Below are 27,493 nucleotides of genomic sequence, written 5' to 3' on the forward strand. Positions count from 1 at the left end.
CCACGCCTCTAATGTAAACATATGCAATTTAGAATTTATTTTTTGGGGAAGAATTGCAAATAAAATTATTGCGTAACACCAGTTTCGCTTAAATAACTGCACTTTGACCTTGCCTACGCTATGCGTCTGGAAGATTCTGGAAATCGAAGCCCTGAAACCGAATATGAATGCGACTTAGTTTCGCTTCTAGTCCCTAGCGTTGGTTTGTTCAGGTGTTTTGCAGCTGAAATTCAGAAATACTTTAATCCCGGTAGGTAAGGTGCAGTTTGTAAGAGAAATAGCGGATTATTTAGTAGCTGTGGGTTGCAGAGGATGGCGATTATTAGTCTATGCAGAGTAAGGGGCGGCAGCGGGTCGCCCGGCTGTGGACTCACGTGTTCACGTAGGGAGAGTCGCCGAGTCTCAGACCCGGGTTTGTGCAGTGGGTGTGCGGCGGCTGAACACTCTTGTCGCAGGCCGATTAGTCTCAGTTGTGGGGAAAAAAACACAAATCAGTGAGTATGATAGTTGTAAAACACGTATGTTAAAGAGTTACGGGTTTGTAAATATTTTGCAAAATGCCGTCATCTGTGGAGTGAAACGAACCAATGAATGAATTGGAGAAAGTACGGGCTATGGCGGGAATGTTGCGTTTTAGTATAGCCTTCGTCTGTATTTACAAATCCTAATGCTCTTTTGTGTTGGATCTTTGTGAATTCTCTTTGCGTTTCCTTTAATTTTCCGCCTCTTTGATTTGACCTTGTGACATGCGTTTCTTCACGACACGTGGGAAGCCTGTGCCTGCAGACTGAGACAAATCCCTGCATCTGATGAACTGCTCGCGGTTTAAAACTTATGTTCTTGTCTCGCCCTAGACGATGCTCCGTTTACCGTCTGCTCTGCGCCAAGCGAGGTCCGCGTCTCGGCTTCTGGCTCCTGGTCTCAGCCGAGCCTACGCTAAGGACGTGAAGTTCGGATCTGAAGCCCGGGCTTTGATGCTGAAGGGTGTCGATCTTCTGGCTGATGCCGTAGCTGTTACCATGGGACCAAAGGTAGTTTGAATTCAGACCCGTCATTGGCGGGTTGGGGTAGTATTTTACTACTACGTTTTAATACGAGTTAGCTATAGTTACAATTTTCGCAATAATCTACGTTGTACAATGGGCTGTACTTCCCTGTTCGTGAACCAGGTATGTGACCTGGTGTTAAAGTAAATTGTTAATGAGACTACAGAGCGAGTACAGTATACTTGGTGAAAGGCCTGATCGAATTGAGATTTGTTTTTTTTTGAATTTGCAACATTGTCCCTTTCAGTTCCATTAAATCAGCGTGTCCTCACGTTCACAATTTGGTTCTGACTCTGTAAGCCAGAGGGTCCAATGTTCAGTTGTGTTACAACTGAGCTTTGAAGTACGGTAGTGAACATTTTTTTAATCTGTAGTGTTTGACTTGCATGAAAAATCGTGCTTGTAGACCTCTAAATCAAGCTGCTGAAATGTCCAATGAACAGTCATGGAGTGAAATGGATTACAGTACCTAAACTGCTCTTTGTGGACACACAGGTTTTTCATTCAACTCATGCAACCTTAGAATTTCCAGGCTGCTTCCTGAAGAGAGAGTGCAAACAGTTGATGGGCAACATCAATGGGTTTTTCATCATTGTTAAGGATTATACAGTCTTGATTATTCCATTCTTTACGAAAAATCTAATCCAGCATTGTTCTTGCTGCAAACCTGATAACATTATAAGCGGCATAGAGAACAGTTAATCCTTTTTATCATGGTTGGGTATCAGAAAGAATAGGTTTTAAGGTGAGAGAAATTTAAACTTGATTTGAGAGGGAAAGTTTTTTTAAAACACAGTGATTGATCTCTGGAGATTTGTTACCAGACCACTTGGTGGAATAAGATCATGGCTACATATAAGAAATGTGTAGAGAAGACAAAGTGGTTCAGTGCTCTACAACTCAGACTTGGTGCTAGAATAACTAATAATGTGGAGCCATTCATATCTCCAATACCCTAAATCTCATTGGGCTTCTCCTGAGTATTGATTGTTGCCCTTTGACACCAGTTCCTCAGCTTGAGGAGGGAGACTGTTACATGAGCTTGGGTTTGAATGGCACTGATCTCTTTTAAAACCTTCATTAATTGTCCTGGTTTAAGTATTCGGACCAATCATTGTTCACTTGCTGTTTTATCATTATGTTGTCATTAAGTACAGTCAGATTAAGATACAATCAGCATGTAGTTTGCCGATTGCTAGATCACCAAGATTTACACCTTTTTAGATGGGATCTGTTGGGTGAAAGCCTCCTTGGGTTTCTTTTGGAGTATCAAAAAGTTAAATCATCCTATCTAGCATATTTTGCAGTAAAATTATACTGTAGAAAAATGACCTAGGTGGCTTGCTCTTGAATGCAATCTGACCATAATGCATCATTGTGACCTTTGTAGGAAAAAAAGGTCACTTCTCCAAAGAAATATCAGAGGTAAGGTTTTTTCCCCTCCCGAAAGGAATCCAGAAAATATTATGGCTAATATGAGAGGGCATAATTTTAAGGTGATTGGGAACGTCAAAGTCACTTTATGGAGTGGTGGGTTTCTGGAGCACTTCCAGGGATGGTGGTAGAGGCGGACAGATTTGAGATTGGCACTTGAATGATAGAAAATTGGAGGGTTATGTGGAGGGGAAGGTTTAAATTGATTTTAAGAGTAGGTTAAAAAGCCAACACAACATTGTAGGCTAAAGGGCCTATACAGTGCTGTAATGTTCTATATTAGCTGAATTGTTGCAAGAGACCTTGGTTATGAGCAGAAATCTGTTTAACTTGAGCTGGAGTGTCCTGTATTGATGGTTAAACCAACCACATTCCAGTCCTTGAATCAGGAATTTTTCTGATAACCATTCTAAACGACTTCAAACTCTGCTGTTCAAGGTCCCTTGGCTAAGTATTTGGCATAAATATTGTCTTCGCCTGCTAACAGCTTGATTTCTTTTGCCATTTGTTATACTTCTCTCCCTGGAGAAAAATGTCTGCAGTACAAATTTCATTGGGCTGCACAGACCAGTTACAAATTTGAAGGTACTGTGGGAACTTCCATACCTCCAGAGCACTCAGGAGAGGATGTAAATTTCCTAAGTGGGTGACACAGTGATGGGTTGAATGGGGTCATAGAGCCCCTTTGGCCCAACTGATCCAAGACTACAAAGATGCCCACTGAACAAGTCCCATTTGCCCTCTGATTTTTTCCTGTCTATGTATTTGTCCAAATGTCCTTAAAATGTTATTGGGCCCCGCTTCAGCTACTTCCTCAGGTAGCTCGTTCCATAAACACCACCCTCATCATTGAAGAAGTTGCTCCTCGAGTCCCCTTTCATGATCTCTTTCCCTTTTGTCTTGCCCTCTAGTTTTTGCTTCCTTTTCCCTGGGAAAATGGCTGGGCATTCACCCTGTCGATGTCCCTTATGATTTTATATAATTCTGTAACAAGGGTATCCTTTTTTTAAACCATGGACTCCAGGTTGGGAGCATCCCCACAGTCTCGTACATCTCAAGGAACAAATTGCTCCTCTGCCTCTGTCAGACCCCTAGACCTACCAATGTTCTTGTAATTCTTTGCACCCTTTTTCCGTTTAATGTCTTTCCTCTAATGAAGTGACTGACGTAGAACAGAAAATACAGGTGTCCCCCCCCCCCCACAAAGGTTGAGCGTTCCTATGAAAACCTTTCTGAAGCCAAAATGGCGTAAAGCGAAGAACCATTAATTTATATGGGGAAAATTTTTGTAAAAGCGAAAATCCTCTTTGTAATGCGAAAACAGGTTACTAATGTAGGTCTTTCGCAGAAGAGAAGTGGCGTAAAGCGGGGACATCTGTACTCCAAATACAGCCCCAACATTTTGTACAGCAGCATCATGATGACCCAACTCTTACTCAGTAATCGGATGAAGGCCAGCATGCTAAGTACCACCTTCACCCTGTCTACCCATGGTGCCACTATATTAATACTCCCAGGTCCCTGTGCACAACACTCACCAGAGCCCTACTGTTCACTGCATAAGCCCGACCCTGGTTTGATTTCCCAAAATGCAACACCTCATTATTTTCTGAATTGGCCACCATTTACCAATTTTCAGCCCACTTACCTAGCTGATCAAGTAAAATTTGACAACTGACTTGACTTGATAATCATCTATGTTGCTATTATATGGGAACTTACTCGCCATGCCTTGTGTGTTTGCATTATATATAATTAACCTACAGCATAGGTCTGAGCACCGACCCATGTTGCACAACACTATTGGCAGGCTAAGAAACAATATTGAGGCAATTGTGAAACCAGGTGGCTGGCTGTGCCTGGATCCCTTGCGACCTTATTGAATGCCGTGTACTGCCCTTGGGTGCCACCTGTGTGGAATTTGCATGTTCATGAAGCTGTGTAGGTTTCCTGCCTTGTCGCAAAGATGTGTGGATTGGTAGGTTGGCCACTGTAAATTGCTCTTGATGTATAATTGAATGTTTAAATCTTGGAGAATGATGTGGAGAGAATAAGGGAAAAAAGGTAGGTGGGATTTATTTAAGTAGATTGTTGCAGGCTCAATGAGTGGAAGAACCTGTTTTTGTGCTGTGCATTGACTAGTGAACTGGACTGAATCACTGGAGACAGGAGAGAGCAGATGCTGGAAATCTTGAGCACCTGTCCATTTCCCTCCGTAGATGGCGCTAGGGAGCATGGTGGAATCTTTTACAAAGGATAACTGGACTCTTCAGGGTGGAGGGGGTTTGGTTTGGCCACTGGGATCAAAGTGAGCATGAATCCATAAAAGAGATTGTTCGGCAAAGCTGCTGAAGGTTTTTGAGTGTTAGTGCTGATAAGGAAGTGGGAGTGGTGCATTGGATTCACTGAAGTCCGTTGATAAGCCTCTATGTAAAAGCTTTGTGCGTGTGAGATTGCATATCTCTGGTATGGATTAAAAACTGATCAACAAATGGAAAAGAAGTGGGTCTTTTCAGGGTTGACGGTGGTAACTACAGTTCCCGTGAAGATCCGTGCTTGTGCCTCATCTATTCATTGATTTGGATGAGGGAACCAATTGCATTTTGAATTTTTACTTACTGCATAAGTGTTGGCTTAAGTTCTGTGGAAGCTGCAGAGAAGCTTCGAGGCCACTTGCTTTGAACAAAATATAAAGCAGGCGCAATATGACTTGGATAATGTGCACTTGAGTAGGAAAAATAAAGGTGGAAGGATGAGGGCAGGTGGAGGAACTCAGCAGGTTGGGCAGTTTCTGTGGAGGGAAATGGACTCTCACCTTTCTGGGTCGATACTTACTTGGGTCTCACAAGAAAAAGGGTGTTATAGACCTGAAGGGAAAACTGTTCAGCTGAAGGGTGTTGAACTTGTAGGATTCTCCACCAGAGAAGATCAAGTGTCTGAATATATTTAAGGTGATAGGTTTCCAGGCAGATTAAAGGAAATGGGGAAAGGGCAGAATATGTTATTGAGATAAAGGATCAGCCATGATTCTTCAGAGGACAGGCTAAAAAAAGTGAGTGGTCTGCTTTTTCTCTTTCTGATGCATTTTCATGTCCTTTCTGGTAGAAAATTAGGCAAGGAACACCAAACAGTTTTCAGTGAAACTACTCTTTACATCGTAGTTAATGTACTATAAAGGTCATCTTTCCAGAGTAAACGTCCACAATTTTTTGTTGTTGCTGGTGTTGGCTATCCAAGCAATTGGCTTGTTTATTGAGAGTTCTGTTTTGAGATCAGCTTGTATACCATTGAGCATTTTGTGAGATGCCGGAAGAGTTGTGGAAGGATCTGGAACCATGGTGTCACACAATACCGTGGCAGAGTGATGTACCCAGTAGAGGTGCTGCCTTGCAGTTCCGGGGACCTGCCATACCTCCATCGCCTCCCGTACTGCCTGTGGACTCTGCATTCTTCCACATCCCAAAAAACCGCAGGGCTGGCAGGTTTGTCGATCTTTGTAAATTCCACCACAAGGGGAAAGGGAGGTGCAGAATGGGTGGAAATGTGGAAAGGATAAAGTGATTCGTGTCGGATGCTTGATGGTTAACAGGGACATCGGCCAAAGGAGGTATTTGCATGCAGTATGAAAAATGGGTGCCTGCAGGGTGGGGGGGGGGGGTCCTAAGAAAATTTCGAATAATGTATTTTGATAAATGAGTTCAAGATAAAATTATTGTCAAAGTGCATAGATGTCACCATATACAACCCTGCGATTTATTTCCTTGTGGGGACACTCAGTAGATCTATAGAATAATAACCATAACTGAACAAAAAGACCCCCACCCAGCTTGGGCGTTCAACCAGAGTGTAGAAGACAACAAACTGCAGACACAAAAAGAAAGCAATAATAAATACGCAATAAATATCAAGAACTTACTTCTAGGACAAAGAGACCTTGAAAGGGAGTCCTTCAGTTACGGGGACCATTTAGTGATGAGGCTAGTGAAGTTATCCCCTTTGGTTCAAGAGCCTGATGGTTGAGGGTAATAACGGTTTTGGAGCCTAGTGCATTAGTCCTGAGGCTGTACCTGCTTCCTGATAGCAGCTGATAAAAGAGAGCATGTTCTGGATTGCGGGGGTCCCTGGTGATGGATACTGTTTTCCTGCAGCAGTGTTTCAATGTAGATGTGTTCAGTGGTTGGGTGGGCTTTGCCCATGATGGACTTGGGCCATGTTCATTGCTGTTTATACAGTTTTCCGTTCGAGGGCATTGGTGTTTCCGTACCAGACCAACCATGGATTGTTGTTTGCTGGCTTTTATCCAGGGTCGAACCGTCATTCTTGAACAGAGTTGGGGAAGTCCTAAAGTGACAAAAGATGGAGTGACAGTGGCCAAAGCAATTGATCTAAAAGACAAATACCAAAATATTGGTGCAAAGCTTGTCCAAGATGTTGCCAACAACACAAATGAAGAAGCAGGTGACGGAACGACCACTGCAACTGTTCTTGCAAGAGCTATCGCTAAAGAAGGATTTGAAAAGATCAGTAAAGGAGCCAATCCTGTTGAAATTAGACGAGGTTAGTTTAGATTATTTTAAATTGATTGTTAAATGCCTTATAACATTCTAACTTTTCTTTTCTCCAGCCAGGGTACTGTAACCTTCAATATAGATAAAATTATATTTATAACACAAGCAAATGAGCCTCGAACACATCAAAAATATGTGTAACATTTAATGTGTTTAGTTTTGGGAGTAATGATACTGCACCTCCCACTTACGCAAATCAAAGCATTACAAATGCTGGAAATGTGAAATAAAAGCAGATAATGCTAATAGGGCAGCAGGTATGTACAAATAAACAGAACTATCCTTCTTTGAAATTGGGAAGTGGGAAGACAAGTTTACAATACAGAGGAATGGATGGGACGTGGGGAATAAAGTTAATTCCGGTTAATTAGGGGACATCAGGACCAGTACATTTTGGCTCACCCATTTAAGCAGCGGCACCAATTAGATGAAGTTTCACAGAAATTGTTAAAAAAGATATTTTAAAAAAGACAAACTATCATTTAACTGACCCACAAATTATGTATTTAAATGAAATGCAGAACAAAATAGAACATTACCAGTACTACTGGTCTGTCATGTCCGGCGATGACCGGACATCTGTGTAAGAGTTTTTAAACTGGAAAAGCCATTGCACTGGGGCAGACACACTATTGACCTCAGAAATCTGGGTCCAGTGGTACAAGTAGACATCACGACTGGGTCTTCCCTGTTTGCGGTCAGTGACCCTGACTCTGTGTCTTGGCATGCCCTTTGCTCTCCATGTAGTGTTGCTGAGCTGCCTTCCTGTCCGTTGGATCTCACTGTAGTTCTAATATGCCCAGACTGGCAGAGCTGACTTCGCATGCTCGGACAGGCATATTCCTACGTCATTGGGGTACGAGAGCCGCCGGCTACCCTCGCCTAGTTTAGCCCACTTGCTGAAGCAGTATACTGGGGTGTGGCCGCTGCTGCATGCAAACAGCTACTCGGAGCCACAGTGAGAGCTGGGTGTCCAGCGGGGATTAAAGGTCCAACACTCAAGATGATTATCAGTAACTTCAAACTCTCTGTTTTTGTTGAAGTAATGAAATCATTTCATTTTCCGTGCTGGCTGTTTCTGGCATTTCCAATGCTTAAAGCCCCCAGTGAGAGAAACCTGTTCTGAATTCTCTTACTGCTTATTTCTCGCTATCTATCAGTGACAAAAATCACTGCTTTTTAATAAAAACACACGCAGCTATCATTATTTTAAAACCATTCACTAAGCATGGCATAGTGTATAATGGCCACAAGTGCACACAACTGATGCTGGTTAGAAACTGTTCTGCAACAGTCTCCTGTCCCAGTTAAGTGACATAGTGTCCCAAATAAATGATTGGAGTCCCTGCTATTTCCTCAATTAGTTTTGGGTCTTTAAGAGTTGTCCTAAATAAGTAACTGCCCAGATTAACCGATAGCCCAATGAAACAATCCACTGTATATCTGAAGGGGTTAGGTGATTCCTATAAATCTTAATCCTCTTGAAATTCCCTTTTCTGCTCTTATACTGTTGATTTGCTCTTAATCCTTGCATAAAAGCTGGAAATACACAAGATTGATGTAAACATTAGCCATTTTGACTTGGATGAGGAAGGTAAATATGTGGATCTTTTAAATTCCGTTACACTTTTTATATAAATACTCTGAAACCAGTTAAGATGAAAGGTCCTTGAATAGCGCTCAAAATTAAGATCCAAACTTACTTTGCAATTTAAGCCTTTGATACGAGAGGGCAGTATTGCACCTCTTCAGTATCCTCTCTGTGATTTGATTTTTATTTCTATTTTGGTCCTGATGCTTGAAATTGAAATATAATTTTACTCAGCAGACATGAATACCATGACCGAGCATTTGATCTTATTTTTTACTGGATTTATTGCTGTTTGGCAGCTCTTCCCTGCATAGACCAGTATTTATGGTTAGATCCCTTCACTATTGATTTGCATTGTTCAGCAATTACTTGTGTTATTTCATTAAACCAATGTGTTGAATCCCATTTGCCGAGTTCCAAACCTCTTACAATTTTGAAGATCGATGGCCGCATATTTCCATTTCTGAAACCATCTTGCCACATATCGGGAGCTATGCAGCACTGAATTCTGGTTTCAGTGTTCTTTCTCTCTGCTCTATCTGTTCATTGTCCATCCCTATTCACTCAAGTATTTATCTCCTAATACATCGTGTCACTGTTGATATTGCTTGGTTCCAGTGCCTCAAGTTCAGTCTTGATCCATAAAAGTAGAATTAGGCCATTTGGCCCATTGAGTCTACTCCACCATTCAATTATGGCTCATTTATGTTCCCTCTCAATGCCACTCCCTGCGTCTCCCCATAAACTTTGATGCCCTTACTAATTAGGTACCTATCAACCTCTGCTTTAAATATATCTAAAAGGGGCTCGACTGCTCATTTCCCTCCATAGGTATTGATGCTGCCTAGCCCACTAGGTTTTCCAACTCCCTTGTTTGTTGACACCTGTTTTTTTCTCTCTCTGACAATGCTGGTTTCTTACCATGTCCTAAAGACATGCTAATTGGTAGGTTAATCGACCACTGTAAATTTCCGTAGGTATGTTGGAGAATCGGAAGGGTGGAGTGTGAACAAGCACCTGAGAGAGTAGGCTACAAACAGTGGGGGGGGGGGGGTTGATATACTTGCACTGAACCAGAAAGACCTCAGATCTCACAACAAATTCAAGTTGCTGTCAGATTCAGAAGCACTTGTGGATTTTCGTAAAATTAAGGGTGATGCTATACAGTGGAACAAGATGTGATTGTATGTCAATGTGTCCATTTTACTATAGAAACTTTGGAATTGTTGGCATTCAGTAAGTGCTTCGTTCAACATGCAGTATTTTCCTAGTGGGATTGATCCCTGTTCTAAGGCTTATGGCCAACAGATTTGTAGTACGGTAATTCTGTTGTTAATCTGAAATGTTCTATACATCCAATTTTGAATTCTTTATACCCAGTCATAAAATGTTTAGGATTGCTAAATTTTATTGCAAAATGCATCTGTGTCAAATTCTTTAAACAATTAATGTGCCGGATTTGGACAAAAAATTTTAGCTGCAGGGAGAGCTGTGGTAGTAATTTCCAGTACAGCACCATCTAGTGATAGGAAGAGAGTACTGCAAGATTTTCTGTGGCACCCTTCCCTGAAAATAGCCCTTGAACCTTCTGTTCAATTTAAGTCTTTGAACATTCTTATCCTTGCACTGAAATTTTTTTATTTGTTGCACTTAATTCAAATAATTCATTTTTTGTTTTCCTGCTTATTACGTGGTAAACTAATCACAGCACCAGGTTTAGTAAAAGTTGTTATCCCTTGAACCAAAGTGGACAACTTCACTTAATTTCACTCACCCCATCATTGAAATGTTTCCTCAACCTATGGACTCACTTTCAAAGACTCTTCATCTCATGTTTTCAATTTTATTTATTTATTTATTGATTGATTGATTGATTATTCAGTAATAACAATGCTGCCATTAAGTGGCAACTACGTGGAGCTCTGGGAATCATCAGATATTCCCATTTAGGGCTACTACAGCTGAAATCCACAGTCACAGACATGAGTATTTCAGAGAGCAATATTATTTTAAGTCTTTTAAAAATCTGTAAATAAGCAAAATTGAAGAGCCTTGGGTGGCAGGCTCGGGTTGTGAGTGCAGTTCCCCTTTAAGAGAGTGGAGGTGGGGACACAGTTCTAGTCTACAAGTTCGATTGAAATGCAGAGGCTTTAGACTTCTACCCCAAACATCTTGCTGACAAATGTGCAGTCTGAAAAATTAAATTAAAGACCTCAGACCAAGAGTACTGTATCAGAAAGGCATCGAGGACTGCTGTGTGCTTTGCTTCATGGAAACATGGCTCACACCTGCTCTTTTGGACACAGCACTGTAGTTTAATGGCTTCACCATTCTCCGCAAAGTCTGCACTGCTGTCTTTTTTGATTAGCTCATTGTGGTGCACAAATGTGGCAGTTCTATCTTAGTCCTCCTCACCCAACCTGGAACATCTTGCGGTCAAATGCTGTCCATTTTATCTGTCGGGATTATTTTCCACCATGATCACGGTAGCGGTGTACATTATACCCCAGGCCAACACCAGGTAGGCTCTGAGAAGCCGATCAACATAAATCTGAGCCACAAGAACTATGCACCCTGGTGCCTTCCCTGGCTGTGCGGGAGATTTCAACCAGGCCAGCTTGAAGAAGGCTCTGAACAATCACCACCAACACATCACCTGTAGAACCAAAGAAGCCAACATACTTGACCACTGTTACACCACCATCAAGAGCACTTGCCACGCTATCCCACACCCACACTTTAGAAAGTCCAGTCACCTTGCTGTACTTCCACTCCCTGCGTACAGGTAGAGACTAAACACTGCAGCAACAAGAAGGTATGTATAGTCGAGGGCGATGGAGTGTTTTGAGTAAGTGGTCAGGACAATATTCAAGGATTCATTTTGGGGTTTTAATGAATATGCCACAGTTGTCACCAAATGTGTGGATGAATGTGTGCCTTCAAGAGCAAACCCCAATCAAAAGCCATGGGTAAACCAGGAGATTCATAGTCTCCCGAGGGCTAGGTCTGTGGCATTTTTAACCAGTGATCCAGAACTCTACAAGAAGACCAGGTACGACCTACAGAAAGCTATCTTAAGAGAGAAAAAACAATTTTAATTGAGGTCAGAGCCGGAATCAGATGCACATCAGCCTCTAGCAGTGTTCTCAGGCTATTACTTCCTACAAAGCAAACCTAACCTCATGAATTGCAGTGATGCTTCGCTCCCAGATGAGCTCAGTATCTTTTATGCACGCTTTGAAAGGAAGAATAAAAGTTGCATCTACGTGAATCCCTGCAGCATCCAGTGACCCTGTGATCCAGGGTCGATCTTTCAAGGGGGTGAACCCTCACAAGATGTCACACCCTGATGATGTACCTGGTAGGGCGCTGAAAACCTGTGCCAGCCAACTGGCAGGAGCGTTCAAGGACATTTTTATCTCACTGCTGCAGTCCAGAGGTTCCCACCTGCTCCAAAGGGGCAACAATCATACCAATGCCCAAGAAGAGCAGGATGAGCTGCCTCAACAAGTATTGCTGGGTGACTGCGATGAAGTGGTTTGTAAGGTTGGTCGTGGCTAGAATCAGCTCCTGCCTAAGCAAGGAACTGGACCCATTACAATTTGCCTGTCACTGCACTGGGTCTACAGTGGATGCAATCTCACTGGCTCTCCACTTGGCCTTGGATTACTGGACAATAGCATCTTTTCTCCCAGGCAATCAACACTGGCATGCCTCAAGGATGTGTGCTTAGTCTGTTGTTCTATTTTTTACACCCATCACTGGCTGGGCACAGCTCATGCCATCTATAAATTTGCAGACTATTGTTGACAGAATTTCCATTGGTGACGAGAAGGCATACAGAGGCAAGGTAGATCATCTGGTTGAGTGGTGTTGCAGCAACAACCTTGTACTCAACATCAGTAAGACCAAGTAATTGATTGTGGACAGCAGGAAAGGGAATTCAGGAGAACACACTCCAAGACTCATTGAGGGTTTAGTGGTGGAAAGGGTGAGCAGCTTCAAGTTCCTGGGTGTAAATATCTCGAGGATCCATCCTGGGCTCAACATATTGATGTAATCAGAAAGAAGACATGTCAGTGGTCTTACTTCATTTGGAGTTTGGGGAGAATAGTATGTCACCAAAGACTTGCAAATTCCTGGAGATATACAGTGGAGATCATTCTGACTGTATCACGGCCTGGGGGGCTCCATTACATGGGATTGCAGAGTTTTGTAGACTCGGCCAGCTCCATCATGGGCGTAACTGTTCCCATCGAGGTCATCTTCAAGAGGTGGTGCCTCAAAAAGGTGGCGTCTGTCATTATTTATTGATACAGCACAGGATCAGCACTTTGAGCCGCGTTGCTCAGCTATCCCCGATTTAACCCTAGCCTAATCATGGGACAATTTACCTGCCAACCAGTACGTCCTTGGACTGGGAGGAAACTAGACTATCTGGAGGAACCCCACAAGGTCATGGGGAGAACATACAATCTCCTTACAGGCGGCAGCAGGAATTGAAGCTGGGTCATTGACACTGTAAAACCTGCAAACCACTAATCGAATGTGCAGTCCCTTCACCATCCAGGATATGCCCTCTTGTTACTACCATCAAGGAGAGGGTACAGGAGACTTGCTCTGCAATTTAGGAACAGCTTCCTCCTATGTCATCATATTTCTGAATGATCCATAAATCCATGAACACTATTATTTCTTTAATTAGCACTAATTTATTTTGCAATTTACAGTGATTTTTGTTCTGTTTCACAATACTGCAGCAAAACAACAAATTTCAGAAGTCTTGTTCTGATACTGGTCTTTATTACGAGAGACTCAGAAGCCGAGTGAAAGCCTTATACATAATTGTATGGACTATAAGACTTGAGAACAGAATTAGTCGATTCAGCTCATTATCTGCACTGCCATTAAATTTTGGCTGACTTGTTTTCCCTTTCAATCCTGTTCTTCTACCTTCTCCCTGTAACCTTTGACCTTACTAATCAAGAACCCATCAGCCTCCACCTTAAATATGTCCAATCGACTTGGCCTTCATTGCCATCTCTGTTAATGAATTCCACAGATGCAACACCCTCTGGCTGAAGAAATTTCTCTTCATTGTTCTTAAGGAGATCCTGTGCCCTTGATCCTAGATTCTACCACTGTAGGAAACATCCTCTCCACGTACACTCGATTTAGGCTTTTCAATATTATATAGGTTTCGATGAGGTTCCATCTCATTCTTCTAATCTAAAGGGAGCACAGGCTCAGAGCCATCAAACACTCCTTGTGTGTTAACCTTTTCATTGCTGACATCATTCTCACAAACCTTCAGTGGCAGCACGTCCTTTTCTTTGATGGAGTGCTCAGAGTACTCCAAGTTCAGTCTGACCAATGCCTTGGGAAACCTCAACATCACATCCTTGAATTTATATTCTATTTCTCTCAAAATGAATGCTAACATTGAATTTCTCTTTACTACCATCTCAAAACCTGCAAGTTAACTTTTTGAGAATCCTGCACTAGAACTCTATAATTCTGATTTCTGTGTACCTGCCCGATGCTCTGATTGCTTCTACCACAGTGCATGACCATACTCTTCCCTACTCTGTAAGGGGGGAAAAACTTTAAACTTTTTTTTTTGAAATGCTACTAAAATTGCCACTGGATCGTTGCTATACAGTGAATGGCCTGACCTCAGTGGCAGTGTTCAGAACGTTTGTAAAAGGCAAAGCCCACGGTAGGGTGTAAGTGCAACATAAACAAATTTGCCTGCCTGGAGTTCTTTTGGAGCCTGATGCTGACTTTGGGGAAAGATACAAAAAGGTATATGTCATGAATTTTGATTTGAAATCTTCAGAATTAAAGAAAAACGTAAGTGGGTCAGCAAACATAACGAAATATATAAGAAAATTGCCATTTGATTTTTCTCCCCCCCCCCCCCCCCCACCCTGCTGTTGATCTCTTTTAATTGATAATTGAGATGGGCTGCAAAGGGAAAACTGCTTCAAGGTAAAGGTTTCATAAGTAGTAATGTTTAATTATGCTGATATTTAAATGAAATGGTAATATTTTTGTGATGTGGATAAAAGCTCTAAATTATGGAGCTTTAGCAATTTATGCTTTTTTTTTCATGCAGGTGTAATGCTTGCTGTAGATACAGTAATTAATGAGCTGAAAAAGATGTCCAAGCCAGTTACAACTCCAGAAGAAATTGCTCAGGTATGTGTTTCAAGTAATAAATACATAGGTTACTTTGGAATCTTTATTTTGTACGCTAGCCATCTGGACATTAAATTGGGGTTTGCAAGTCACTTTCAAGCATAAATTGCACACACTGTGCAATGTTGACCTTTATAGCAAAGATGTTCAGTGGAATGAAGTAGAAATGAGTAATACTTTGACAGGGTAGATGGTGAACGACTGCTAAAAATGAATGGTCTGTAAACAAGGTACAGCATGAGAGACGCACACAAAATGCTGGTGGAACGCAGCATCTATAGGAAGAAGCACTGTTGATGTTTCGGGCCAAGAGGCTCTTATGCTCTTACATCATAAGAGATGTTATTTGTAATTGCTGTGAAGAAAAATTTTTCAGTCTTGAAACTTGGCACTCTTGATCCAAAAGGTCTGTGCATTTTGTGAGTTGGTATATTCCAAACTAATAGACAGTGCGGGAGTTGGGTGGATGGGGATAGGTATGATAGCAGAACTGAGGTTAGGGCCAGCCATAATAAATATCTGATCAGGCACAGGATACTGCCCCACAGTTGCTTCAATGAACTCTTGTTTGCTTTACACCACTTTCCAATGGTGCATTGTGATCTTGAATCAAAATCCCATTCTGGTGCTATACTTTTGCAGATAAAAATAACTAATTGGTATCTTTCAGCTCATTGTTTGGGTGATTGCAAATGAGAGGACTTTCCTGCCCAAAAATGTTTTGAGAGGGTAATTTTTTTTATTTTGCATGCTTGCTGGTTGATTAAATTACTTAGCTATCATAACCAACAAGTTCTGTCCTGACGAAGGGTCTCGGCCCGAAACGTCGACAGTGCTTCTCCTTATAGATGCTGCCTGGCCTGCTGTGTTCCACCAGCATTTTGTGTGTGTTGTTTGAATTTCCAGCATCTGCAGATTTCCTTGTGATAACTAACAAGTAATTTGTTTCACATTGTATATTGTACACATTCTCTGATATTAAATTGAAGAATTGATGCAAAGTTAATATATATGTCCTTAGTGAAATGGTAACCCATCTTTGTGTAGGGTGGTGAGTGACTAGAGTGAGATCATTACTTATTTCACTTGTCTGTTATATCAACATATTTCTGCTTTACCGGTTCAGTCAGGCTGATTTCAAATGTGTGTTGGTTTCAAATATGTCATGGACCTTCAAATAAACCTTTAGGTCATTGCAGAGTAGAATTTCCTGATGAAGTTGACAATTTGGGGGGGAAAAACAAAAGAACAAGACCAATAATGCACCTAGGGATGGGAGCAGGGTAGACCACTCTGCCTTTCCCATCTGTTAATTTTTCACCTCCTTGTCATTCTACCTCTACCTTAAAACAATTCAAATCCTCTATTCACTAACACGAGAAAATCTGCAGATGCTAGAAATCCAAAATGTAACGCACAGAAAATGCTAGAGGAACTCAGCAGGTCAGGCAGCATCTGTGCAGAAGAATAAACAGTCAACGTTTTGGTCTGAGACCCTTACTCTGGACTGGGAAGGAAGTGGAGAATTTAGTAAGGTGGGAGGGGAAGAAGTACAGGATGGCAGGTAGTAGGTGAAATCAGGAGAGTGGTGAAATAAAGAGCTGGGATGTTGATGAGTGAGAGAGATAAAGGGCTGGAGAAAGGGGAATCTGATAGAGGACGCTTTGCTGAGCACCTCTGCTCCATCCGCCACAAAAAGCGGGATCTCCCAATGGCCACCCATTTCAATTCAACTTCCCATTCCCTTTTCTCCAGCCCTTTATCTCTTTCACCAATCAATTTCTTAGCTCAAATCAACACGTACAACACGCTGGAGGAACTCAGCAGGTCGGGCAGCATCCGTTGAAACGAGCAGTCGACGTTTCGGGCCGAGACCCTTCGTCAGGACTGAAGGAGGAGGGGGCAGGGCCCTATAAAGGGGGAGGGGGAGGGGATAGGCAGGAAAGGTGAAGAAAGAATGTAAGGGGAAAGCACTATGGGTAGTAGAAGGAGGTGGAATCATGAGAGAGGTGATAGGCAGCTGGAAGAGGAGGCAGAGTGAAAGTGGGATGGGAGAGGGAGAGAATTACCAGAAATTAGAGAATTCGATGTTCATACCAAGGGGCTGGAGACTACCCAGACGGTATATGAGGTGTTGCTCCTCCAACCTGAGTTTGGCCTCATCATGGCTGTAATGTTCTCACTCGGGTGTAACGGAACCCGAGTTAAACGCCGAGGTAAACCGTTGTCAATGAAGACAGAATCACAGTAAGATTAACCGTTTACTGTTCACTCTTCCACATTAACGTATGGTGAAAACTGTTGATAAAACAATACAAGATTGGTACGGTATTTGTTTCCTTCTAGATATCACATTTACATCGTGAATACTTGCAAAGGTAAAACTACAACTAAAGTGCAGCATACAGTCAGAATCTACTTACGCCATTGACTGCTTTAAATACACTTCAACACAAACTATCCCGACTCTTTAACTAACGAAAACATAAACCTTATCGACCGTTGTTACTTTTAACGGAATCGGCGTTAACATTTTAATTCAACATATCGATTATCTCATGACTTACAGCGTTGCTTTCACTATGTTTCTGGTGCGTAGAAGACAACCTTACTTGTGCTGGACTGGCACATGTGTGGCCCCCACCTTCCTGTCTTTCCCAAACCGGTGTTTTCCCACGAGACGCGGTGAAACCGGATGTGACGTCATCGCATGCCGCGATATATTACAGACAACAAATTTACTTAAACAATCCTAACTTTAACTAAAAAATGCTAACAAACGAATTACTAAGCGAAAATATTATAAACTAAATAGCTGCCATAAAGGCAGCACAATGGCAGTAGAGGAGGCCATGTATCGACATATCCGAATGGGAGTGTGAAGCGGAGTTGAAGTGGGTGGCAATCGGGAGATCCTGTCTGTTGTGGCGGACAAAACGGAGGTGCTCAACGAAGCAGTCCCCCAATGTGCATCAGGTCTCGCCGATGTAGAGGAATTCATCGAATTTTCCAACTTTAGGTAATTCCCTCCCTCCCCCTTCCCCCATCCCACTTTCACTCTGTCTCCTCTTCCAGTTGCCTATCACATCTCATGATTCTGCCTTCTTCTACTACCCATAATGCTTTCCCCTTAGATTCCTTCTTCACCTCTCCTGCCTATCCCCTCCCCCCCCCCCACACTTGATCTTTCCTCTGGTTTTTCACCTGGCACATTCCAGCCTCCCCCCACCTTCTTTATAGGGCCCCTGCCCCCTCCTCCTTCAGTCCTGACGAAGGGTCTCAGCCCAAAATGTTGACTGCTCGTTTCAACAGATGCTGCCCGACCTGCTGAGTTCCTCCAGCTTGTTGTACGTTTTGATTTGACCACAGCATCTGCAGTGTACTCTGTGTTAACTTCCTAGCTCTTTACTTCATCCCTCCCCCTCTCCCGGTTTCACTTGTCACCTGCTACCTTGTATTCCTATACTTCCTTTCCTTTCCTTTCCAGTCCTGATGAAGGGTCTGGGACCGAAGTGTTGACTGTTTATTTTCTGCATGGCTTGCTGAATTCCTCCAGCTTTCCTTTGTGTTCACTGCTTTTTGGAAGATGAAAGCTCCTCTGTTTTACAGTGATCACTGGTTCTAAGCTCTCTCCTTGTCAGCCTGGTGAAGCATGTTCAGGATCTTGTTTCAAACCAGTCTGCCCTGCTCTTGGATTTTTTGAAAAGTTTTTCAAACCATGCCCATTGTCTAGGTCTCAAAGCACTGACTACTAGAACTTCTCACGAAATTTTATTGAACATGGGTGACTGCAGAAAGGTGAATATCTCCAAGGCCAGCCAGTGTAGTTCCCTCTTCAACATCTCCATCACTGGCATTCCATGTTCTAGGTATTGCCCTAGAATTCCCTTGGTACTGCTGATCTCCAGTAGCGTAACTTTAAAAAAAACTTGCTTATGTCGATAAATAGGGCCTCTTCCAAAGATAGAATGATAGCTTCAAAGAAATTCTACACATTAAGTGTGATTCTTGTCTATTGCTATGTAGTTTTAAAGAGTTTTTGTTTCACAGTATTGAAGCTGTTTCATTTTTACCTATTAGTATAATACTTTTTACAGGAATCTTGGGTGTCTACAATATGATTGTCTCTGTAACTAATGTTTTCCTGACTTTTTTCTAGGTGGCAACTATTTCAGCCAATGGAGATAAGGATATTGGTGATCTTATCTCTGATGCAATGAAAAAGGTTGGACGTAAGGGTGTCATAACTGTCAAGGCAAGTATGTTTGGCATATTTAACTACTGTACAAGGAGAAAAGTGTGCTGTTCACTTTTTAGTTAATTTTAATCAGTTTTGTTATGTATTCTGTAAAACAGGATGGTAAAACACTTCATGATGAGCTTGAATTAATTGAAGGAATGAAATTTGATCGAGGCTACATCTCGCCTTACTTCATCAACACAGCTAAAGGTAGCTTTCAAGTCTGCAATCAGTTCCTGTTTTTATTTTTAGAATTTGTTATTGAAGTACCTGGGGCGGGGGAACTACATAAAAGCTGAAGTAGTGCTGTCTTTGTGTGTTTTTCCCCATCCTCTTGTTAATGTGGATGAGTTTCCGAATGTAGATCTCGGGGGGGGGGGGGGGGGGGATGTCATATAAACGGTGGGTTGTCCATGTCATACCACCTCGTCACTAGGTACAAATCCTAGAGGTGACCTAGGATTAAAGTTAGTTTCAGCTACATCCACATTTTGAGAATGAATATTCTTCCTGTAAGCATAATGAATCACTGTAAATTGTGAACCATGAAGAGTTGCAGCATTTCCCATGTCTGCTGGACATTTCTCCATTCTGTTTTAAACCTGATTCAGTTGACTTAGCACTGTCTTGGCCACTTGGGATAAGTCTTTATATATCAGTGTTTCAGCACTGAGAAGTTAATTCTGTCTGCCCTTCTTGCCCCCCCATTCTCTGTGCTAAGTGAAGGATTTTGGTAATGTTAGGGCTTCATACTGGATTTTGAGCATACTAGTGTTTCCCAGCTGCTGAATTGATCAGATATCTAGAATATAAATGGATGTTTTAAATTTAACAGGACAGAAATGTGAATTCCAAGATGCATACATTCTACTCAGCGAAAAGAAAATCTCGAATGTGCAGTCAATTGTGCCAGCCTTGGAAATTGCAAATACACATCGTAAACCTCTGGTTATTGTTGCTGAAGATATTGATGGAGAAGCACTTAGCACATTAGTGTTAAATAGGTTAGTTCACAAACTTTAAGGTATGATTTATAAGACTACAAAACAACACATTTTGGTGTCTGCTTTGCGGGAATAGAGTTTCTATTTAAAATACAACAGGTCTGCTCATATTTAAGCATTTAATTGGGCTGGATTCTGAGACTCCGGAATCCAGGTAGTGTTGGTCCTGGTACACGGGCACCATGTAGGTGGCTGTCAATGTCCAATGGGGCATTGATATGCTAGCTGACAGCCTGTTGGATCTGACACTAAACCTGTGCTGGGATAAGCTACTGCAAGTGACTGTGGTCTAGTTAAAGTGAGCAGGAAGAAATAATTGGTTGGAAACCAGTAAGTTAATTTATTTGATACAATCCTGTTTGTTCAAATACTTTTAGTTATAATCTGTAAAAAATGTTGTGGAACTACTTTTAAATTTTTGTGCCAGATATGTGCAAAGTCTTGGTGATGGATTTGACAGATGTTGACATTAGAGTAGGGTCTCCGTAGCTGTTGAAAGCCATTCTGGGGGTGCACTTGCCTGCTTATCAACAGGAGGCAGTGCAACAAAAGAGTCAAGTCTGTGTTCAAGCTTTAATAAGTGGAGATTCACAGCAGTTTCCTGAGTTGGACACTCAACCATCAGGGAGTGCGTCAGAAGAGCTAGTTTTCAGGAAGGTGGTTGAGATTTTAAAGGCAGAGCTTTGTGACAGTTTCTCTGAATTGAGGAGCAATTGACCGGCAAGAGGGATTCTTTAGAAAGGGCCGATTTAAAAATAGCACAAGGGCAAGCAGAGCGGCCGTTCTTTTGAGTGTGTCAGTGCTTTGGCTCATTGGGCTTGGGTGAAATTCAGTTTCTCTTTCTGTTGTCAATTCCTTGTTGGTTAGGGCATAGTAGTTTAGTGAGAATGGCTTTGGGGCAAGTGTTCTGCACTGTGTATGGGATGTGAGAAGTTTGGGTGACCTCCAGAGCTCCTGAAAGAATGTATTAAGGAGCTCAATGTGAGACTGAAGAGGAGCTACAGGCAGGTGATCAACCCTAGATTGAGGGAAATTGGTGACTGTCAGGAGTAGGAGGGCAATTGCACAGCCAATGCAGAGGATATCTGTGGGCAAGAACCTCAATAATAAGTATATGACTTCAGATATTGTTGAGTGGGACTACCTATTGGGGAGCCACAGTGACTGGGTCTCTGGCACTGAGTCTGGTGGTGTGGCTCAGAAGAGCAGAAAAATGAAGAGGACTGTGGTGTTGGTAGAGAATTCCCTAGTCAAAGGAGCATAGACAAGATTCTGTTGGCACAGTAGAGACACCTGGATACCGGATGGTATGTTGCCTCCCTGGTGCCAGAATCAGGGATGTCTCTGATCAGGTCCATGGCATTCTCAAGGGTGAGGGTGAGCAGACAGAAGGAGGTACCAGAAGTTTCTTGAGATACATAAAAAGTATGAGAGGTGAGAGTGGGTATTAGACTGCTGGAAAACTATGTTGGAGAGGTAGTAATGGGGGGGGGCAAGTAAGTGGCATCAATCTTCACTGTGGCAGGCACTAGCAGTTTGATAAACGTTCCAGCTGTCAGGGGTCATGAGATGTGTGAAGTTACCATTACTAGAGAGAAGGTTCTCAGGGAACTGAAAGGTCTGAAGATAAAGTCGCCTGGACTAGATAGTGTACACACCAGGGTTCTGAAAGAGATGGCTGAAGGGATTGTAGAGGCATTAGTAATTATGTTTCAAGGATCACTCGATTTGGGAATGGTTCTGGAAGACTGGAAAATTTCAAATGTCACTCCACTCTTCAAGAAGGGAAAGAGGCAGAAGAAAGGAAACTATAGGCATGTTGGTCTGACCTGGTTGGGAAGATGTTGGAGTCGATTATTAAGAATAAGGTCTTGGGGTTTGTCATATGAAGAGTGTTTGGCTCGGTCTGTATTCACTAGAATTCAAAAGAATGAGGGATGACTTCATTGAAACCTATCGAATGGTGGAAGTCCTTGGTAGAGTGGATGTTTCCTGTGGTGGGAGAGTAAGACAAGAGGACGCAATCTCACAGTAAAGGGGTGTCCTTTTAATGAAGAGGAATTTCTTTAGCCAGAGGGGTGAATCTGTAGAATTCCTTGCCACGGGCAGCTGTGGAGGCCAAGTCTTTATATTTAAGGGAGAGGTTGATAGATTCTTGATTAGTCAGAGCATGAAGGGATATGGGGAGAAGGCAAGAGATTGGGGCTGAGAGGAAAATTGCATCAGCCATGATGAAATGGTGGAGCAGACTCAGTGGGCCAAATGACCCAATTCTGCTTCTATGTCTTGTGATTTTGTGTTTAGAGAAGCCTCTTTTACACTGAGCTTTGCTGATGTGAGCCAGCCTTCTGGAAAATAATTGTACTTGGACCACACTGAACGAAACAACTAATTTTCATTGCTGCATGCAAGTTTTGTAACTAGTAGCTCAGTAGAAAACCATCTCATTTGGATTTATAATATATATTCTTTAAAAATTTAAGTTGGTTTTTGTATAGAATGATGAAATACTTTGAGGTTAGTTAGGTGTTTAGTGTTTTCGTGGAGATGCAAATAGCATTGTATACTTAAAACATTTGCTGTGTTGTCCATATTGTCTATTTTAATTGAAGTGTGATAAATGTTTTTTTCGCTTCTGATCTACAGGTTGAAGGTTGGCTTGCAGGTTGTTGCTGTTAAAGCTCCTGGATTTGGTGACAACAGGAAGAACCAACTAAAGGACATGGCCATTGCCACTGGTGGTACAGTACGTAGTGTAACACTATTTTCAGCAAAAATAGATTTGCATAGAGGATATTGCTTCAGCACAAAGATTAGCTTTCTTTGTCACATGTACCTGTGAAACATAAAGTGAACTGCATTGTTTGCATCAAGTAAAATCAGAAAGGATTGTGATGGGCAGCCTGTAAATGTCACCACGCTTCCAGCACCAACATAGCATGTCCACAACTCACTAACCCTAACCTATACATCTCTGGAATGTGGGATGAAACTGGAACAGCCGGAGGAAACCCACGAGGTTATGTGAAGAAGTTACAGACTTCTTACAGACAGTGGTGGGAATTGAACCCTAATCTACGCTACCACGCTGCTACTGCTTTCAGTAACTTCCACGAATGATCCAAAAATTCCTTTAATTTTGCAAAGATATATTATGTGCACCTTGTGAGCAAGAAAATTAGTGCATGTTTGTGAATAAATTGGCTTTAGTAAAGCCAGAATTCCAACTGTCTTCTTCATAGGTATTTGGAGATGAGGCGATCGGCCTCAACGTGGAAGACATCCAGGCTCATGACTTCGGTAAAGTTGGTGAGGTGGTGGTCACCAAAGATGATACCATGCTGTTGAAAGGAAAGGGTGACAAGGCTGAAATTGAAAAGCGCATTGAGGAAATAACAGAAACATTAGATGTTACCACAAGCGAATATGAGAAAGAAAAGCTAAATGAAAGGCTGGCTAAGCTATCAGATGGTGTGGCAGTGTTGAAGGTAAGAAATATTTGTAAATTTAATAGATATTACATGCACTCCAGTTTATAATTACCAGAAAATGTATATTTGTTTTGACTTGATGGTCATTACTCTGGGATTCATGTTTAATGGGGAAAGAAATTTCAACTTTGCCTTTAACCAAAATTTCTTACTGATTTTAAGAAATGTGACCGAACAGCAATTGCCATAAATCTGGAAGCCTAAACGTTCAAATATTTTTTCCTAGGGTTGCTTACTAGGAAGAGAAATCATAAGTTAGAAGGCTGGGAATTAGTCTGGTTAAATATCATTAGGAAATTTTGCATAAATCCTGCTGGTTTCTCCTGATAGGGAGTATAAGTTGGTCTCTAATGAGTAATTTCTGAACCTTGTGAACTTTTGAATATCCACAGCCTTTTAAGGATGGAGGATTCCAGAAACTGGAATGGATTTAAACTTGGTTTTGGTGTGGAATTAAGGGGAATGAGGGTTGGTGTCGGGAAAATTTAGAGTGATTTATTTAACCTTGTAGCTCCTTTTAGTAATCAGTGATGGACTGTTCAAGGTATAAAATTCAGTCTTATTTTGCTGTGTATTTAGATTGGTGGCACCAGTGATGTTGAGGTGAATGAGAAGAAAGACAGAGTAACTGATGCCCTTAATGCTACTCGAGCTGCTGTGGAAGAGGGTATTGTTCCTGGTGGTGGATGTGCTCTACTGCGGTGTATCCCAGCACTGGAAGCTCTCAAACCAATTAATGAGGATCAAAAAGTTGGTGGGTGATTTTAATATTCAGTACAGAGAACCAAATGCTCCTTATATTACATTTTGTATTAAATGCCAACTTAATTATGTTTCGGTATGTTTTATTACATGTAACTTGTACATAAATTGTACTCATCTTTATATTGGGTTGAATTAATTAAACAGTTTGAATAAATGGGCCCTGAATATATTAAATGTGGATTGACATGGTGTATCATTTTGCCAGCTACTTAAGTGATTGATGATTTATCTACATTCGGAGGCCCACAAGCTGCCATTTTTTTTTTAATTGCTTTGGAGCTTTTAACTGCTTTGGAACATTCTGCTTCAGTCTGGTACATGGAGTTCAGAAAAATAGAGGGCTGTGGGTAACCCTCAGTAATTTCTAAAGTAAGGACATGTTCAGCATAGCTTTGTGGGCCAAAGGACCTGTATTGTGCTGTAGGTTTTCTATGTTTCTGAGGTGCTTTGAAGCCATTGGTTTATGTTCAGCATTTCAAATGTTTGCCCAGTTACTTGCATTGCTGTCTTTTTAGGTTCAATAGGCCTTGTGGAAATTGTATGCAAAGTTTGTGGTAAAATATTTTTACATTGTTTCAACAGGAATTGAAATTGTTAGTAAGGCTCTGAAAATACCTGCCATTACAATTGTCAAGAATGCTGGAGCTGAAGGAAGCCTAATTGTAGAAAAAATCTTGCAGAGTCCACCAGACATTGGCTATGATGCAATGGCTGGGGAATTTGTTAAGCTGGTGGAAAAAGGAATTATTGATCCCACAAAGGTATGTTTGTGTCACAGAATATGCTGAGTATTTTATGTATTTAATTTTTATTGTGCCTGTTTATCAATTTTTATAAATTTTCTAATACATCAGTAAATTAAGTAAACTTTTCAATCCTCACTACATTTTTTGATGATTCATTTTGTTGAAGTAGAGTTCTAGTTAGTATCTGACCGTGTAACGTAACTCTCATTTCCAGGTTGTAAGGACTGCCTTGATGGATGCAGCTGGAGTTGCCTCCCTCCTAGCAACAGCAGAAGGTGTAGTGACAGAACTTCCAAAAGATGACAAAGCACAAGGAATGGGGGGTATGGGTGGCATGCCTGGAGCAGGTATGGGAGGTGATATGTTTTAATGTCCTTGCTGCAGGATTTTCAATGACCTAAGGTGACTGACTGTAGTATGGGTTTCGGTTGAATGGCTGCTGCACTAAAAGACAAGAGACACAGGGCTATGAACCAAGTGTTGCAGAAACTGGGTCTGTCATTGAAATACTTGTAATTAAGAGCTCAGTTAGGCTGTGCTGGATCTCGTAACTTGTTTACTGCCCACATTGTCAGTGCTAAGAATTGTAATTTATTTTGTATTCTGAATAAAATCAACATTTGTACATTCCCGGAAGTACCGAATGTGAAGACATTACTTATTGATTTTATTGTAACAGTATTGTGCTGACAATTGTTTTAAAGGCACAGGTAATAAATGATCAAGGGAGGTTTTCTGTGAAAAACAAGACTGATCTGTATGCCATCCAGTACAGTACAAGATCATGTAACATTGCCTTAAATAAAAGCAGATAAATTTTATATTGTGATGAGCAAGTTTATCAATTTGCTTTCCCAGTTCTGCATGATTATAAACTACATTAACATTTAGAACAAATAACCATGCAAGTTGACTTTCAATGCAAATTGAAGTTTCATTTACTTCCCATCACCCTGTCATGTACAGAATCATAATCACTGGAAGTACTTTGCCCACAGTATATCTCACATTATGATGGATTGGTTTGAGAAGGGATGTTTTCTGCTTGATCCATTTAAAAGTCACTCTGCAAGTGACCTTGCTGTAGCAGCACAAAGAGGTTCTTTTTATATCCAAATGCCTTCACAACATTTGAGCTGGCTACAGCTGAGAAAAAACAATATGAACAATTCAACAATGGTGGGTAAAAGCCTAAACATCTGTTCATTTAAATTACTAATTTAATTTTTCTGGTGCCTTCAATTAGACCATTTATTGATTTCCACTTTTGTAACTTAATTACAGAGTGCCTTGTCACAGCTGTGTTGAAAAAGATGATGATAAAAACATCATTCTAAAAATATTTATGAAAATATCTTCATGTTTGGCTTTAGAAAGTATCTTTGACACACAGGGAATAAGTGTTTGATACTAAAATCACATTAATTACCTAAATGGCCCAAAACAACACATGGCTGTCTTTTCCACTTGCACAACTTAGTATGGCCAGACCATCTTAATAAAGCACAATGTGGAAAAATTACATTTAGTTACAACTGAATTATTTGCACTTTATATACATGTATACTTGCATGTGTCATCATGTAACACTCAAAAAGCTTTTTCAGTAATTACAGTGCTCAAGTGTTACAAGTAGGTAATGAAAGTCACTCCCACATCCGCAGAGGTGGAAATGTGCCACACTAATAAATAAATCTATACAACTTTCAAGAAGGGGACCTACAGTGGTTCCTCCCAGCTTTTATTTACGTGTGATGCACTTCATGAATAATAAGTTCTCGTGGGATGTTGGTTTCTGGACCATACAACTTCTTTGCTCTTCTTTCAAATGCTGCTACCATCTGTTTGACAACTTCATCAAAAAACATGGTGGCCAGCTGAGAGTGCAGCAAAGAACGGAATTCAAAAGAAATCTGTGGACAAGAAAATAAAGTTTAGGTAATATTAACAACAAAAAATGCAGAAACCCAAAGTTAAGTACATTTATTATCAAAAGTATATAAATGTAACGCACTAAGGATTCACTGCTAACATAGTGGCTTATCTGTAATGTTCACTGCTGCGGTAACGGTTTCTCTGTCGCAGCAATGTTTGAGTTATGGCTGGAGATAACAGGACTGGTATGCATGTTAGCCAATCAGAGATTGTTGCTCTGGCTTGTGAATCTGGAAAGAGGTCTTTCAGTCTTTGTCGAAGAGAGATGAGGGAAGACGTGGAGAGAGCTGGTAGACCACTGGATGGTGGACTGGGATCTGAGGGCCTGAAGTTCAGGGACAATAGGAGGAGATCGATGGTGGAAGAATGGCAACTGAGTGAGCTCCAACGTGCACTTTTGATTTTTCCTTGAATTGGGCCCTTTTTTTATTTTCATTATTAACCCTACATTCAGATTAAGATTCATAAGGTT

General features: G+C 41.4%; 2 protein-coding genes across 4 annotated transcripts in view; one reads left to right on the plus strand and one right to left on the minus strand.

The window, feature by feature from the left end:
- The first annotated feature begins 110 nt into the window (after positions 1-110).
- hspd1 (heat shock 60 protein 1) lies at positions 111-25,907 on the plus strand. 2 transcript variants are annotated; one of them, XM_073046927.1, is made up of 12 exons: positions 111-250; positions 855-1,031; positions 6,785-7,037; positions 14,758-14,840; positions 19,000-19,095; positions 19,197-19,290; positions 19,916-20,084; positions 22,731-22,830; positions 23,327-23,572; positions 24,155-24,329; positions 24,923-25,101; positions 25,301-25,907. In XM_073046927.1, the coding sequence occupies exons 2-12, from the start codon at positions 858-860 to the stop codon at positions 25,454-25,456; spliced, it is 1,725 nt and encodes a 574-aa protein (XP_072903028.1). In that variant the 5' UTR covers positions 111-250; positions 855-857; the 3' UTR covers positions 25,457-25,907. The 2 variants fall into 2 exon arrangements, with proteins under 2 accessions (XP_072903028.1, XP_072903027.1); XM_073046926.1 differs by lacking the exon at positions 111-250 and adding an exon at positions 376-494.
- coq10b (coenzyme Q10B) overlaps positions 25,733-27,493 on the minus strand; it is a 32,257-nt gene continuing 30,496 nt past the window's right edge. For both annotated transcript variants that reach the window (XM_073046928.1, XM_073046930.1), the window contains exon 5: positions 25,733-26,999. In XM_073046928.1, coding sequence (XP_072903029.1) covers positions 26,832-26,999 — 168 coding nt within the window. In that variant the 3' untranslated portion in view covers positions 25,733-26,831. The remainder of the gene's footprint in view (positions 27,000-27,493) is intronic.

This window comes from Hemitrygon akajei, chromosome 5, assembly GCF_048418815.1.
Source record: "Hemitrygon akajei chromosome 5, sHemAka1.3, whole genome shotgun sequence".
Taxonomy (NCBI): domain Eukaryota; kingdom Metazoa; phylum Chordata; class Chondrichthyes; order Myliobatiformes; family Dasyatidae; genus Hemitrygon; species Hemitrygon akajei.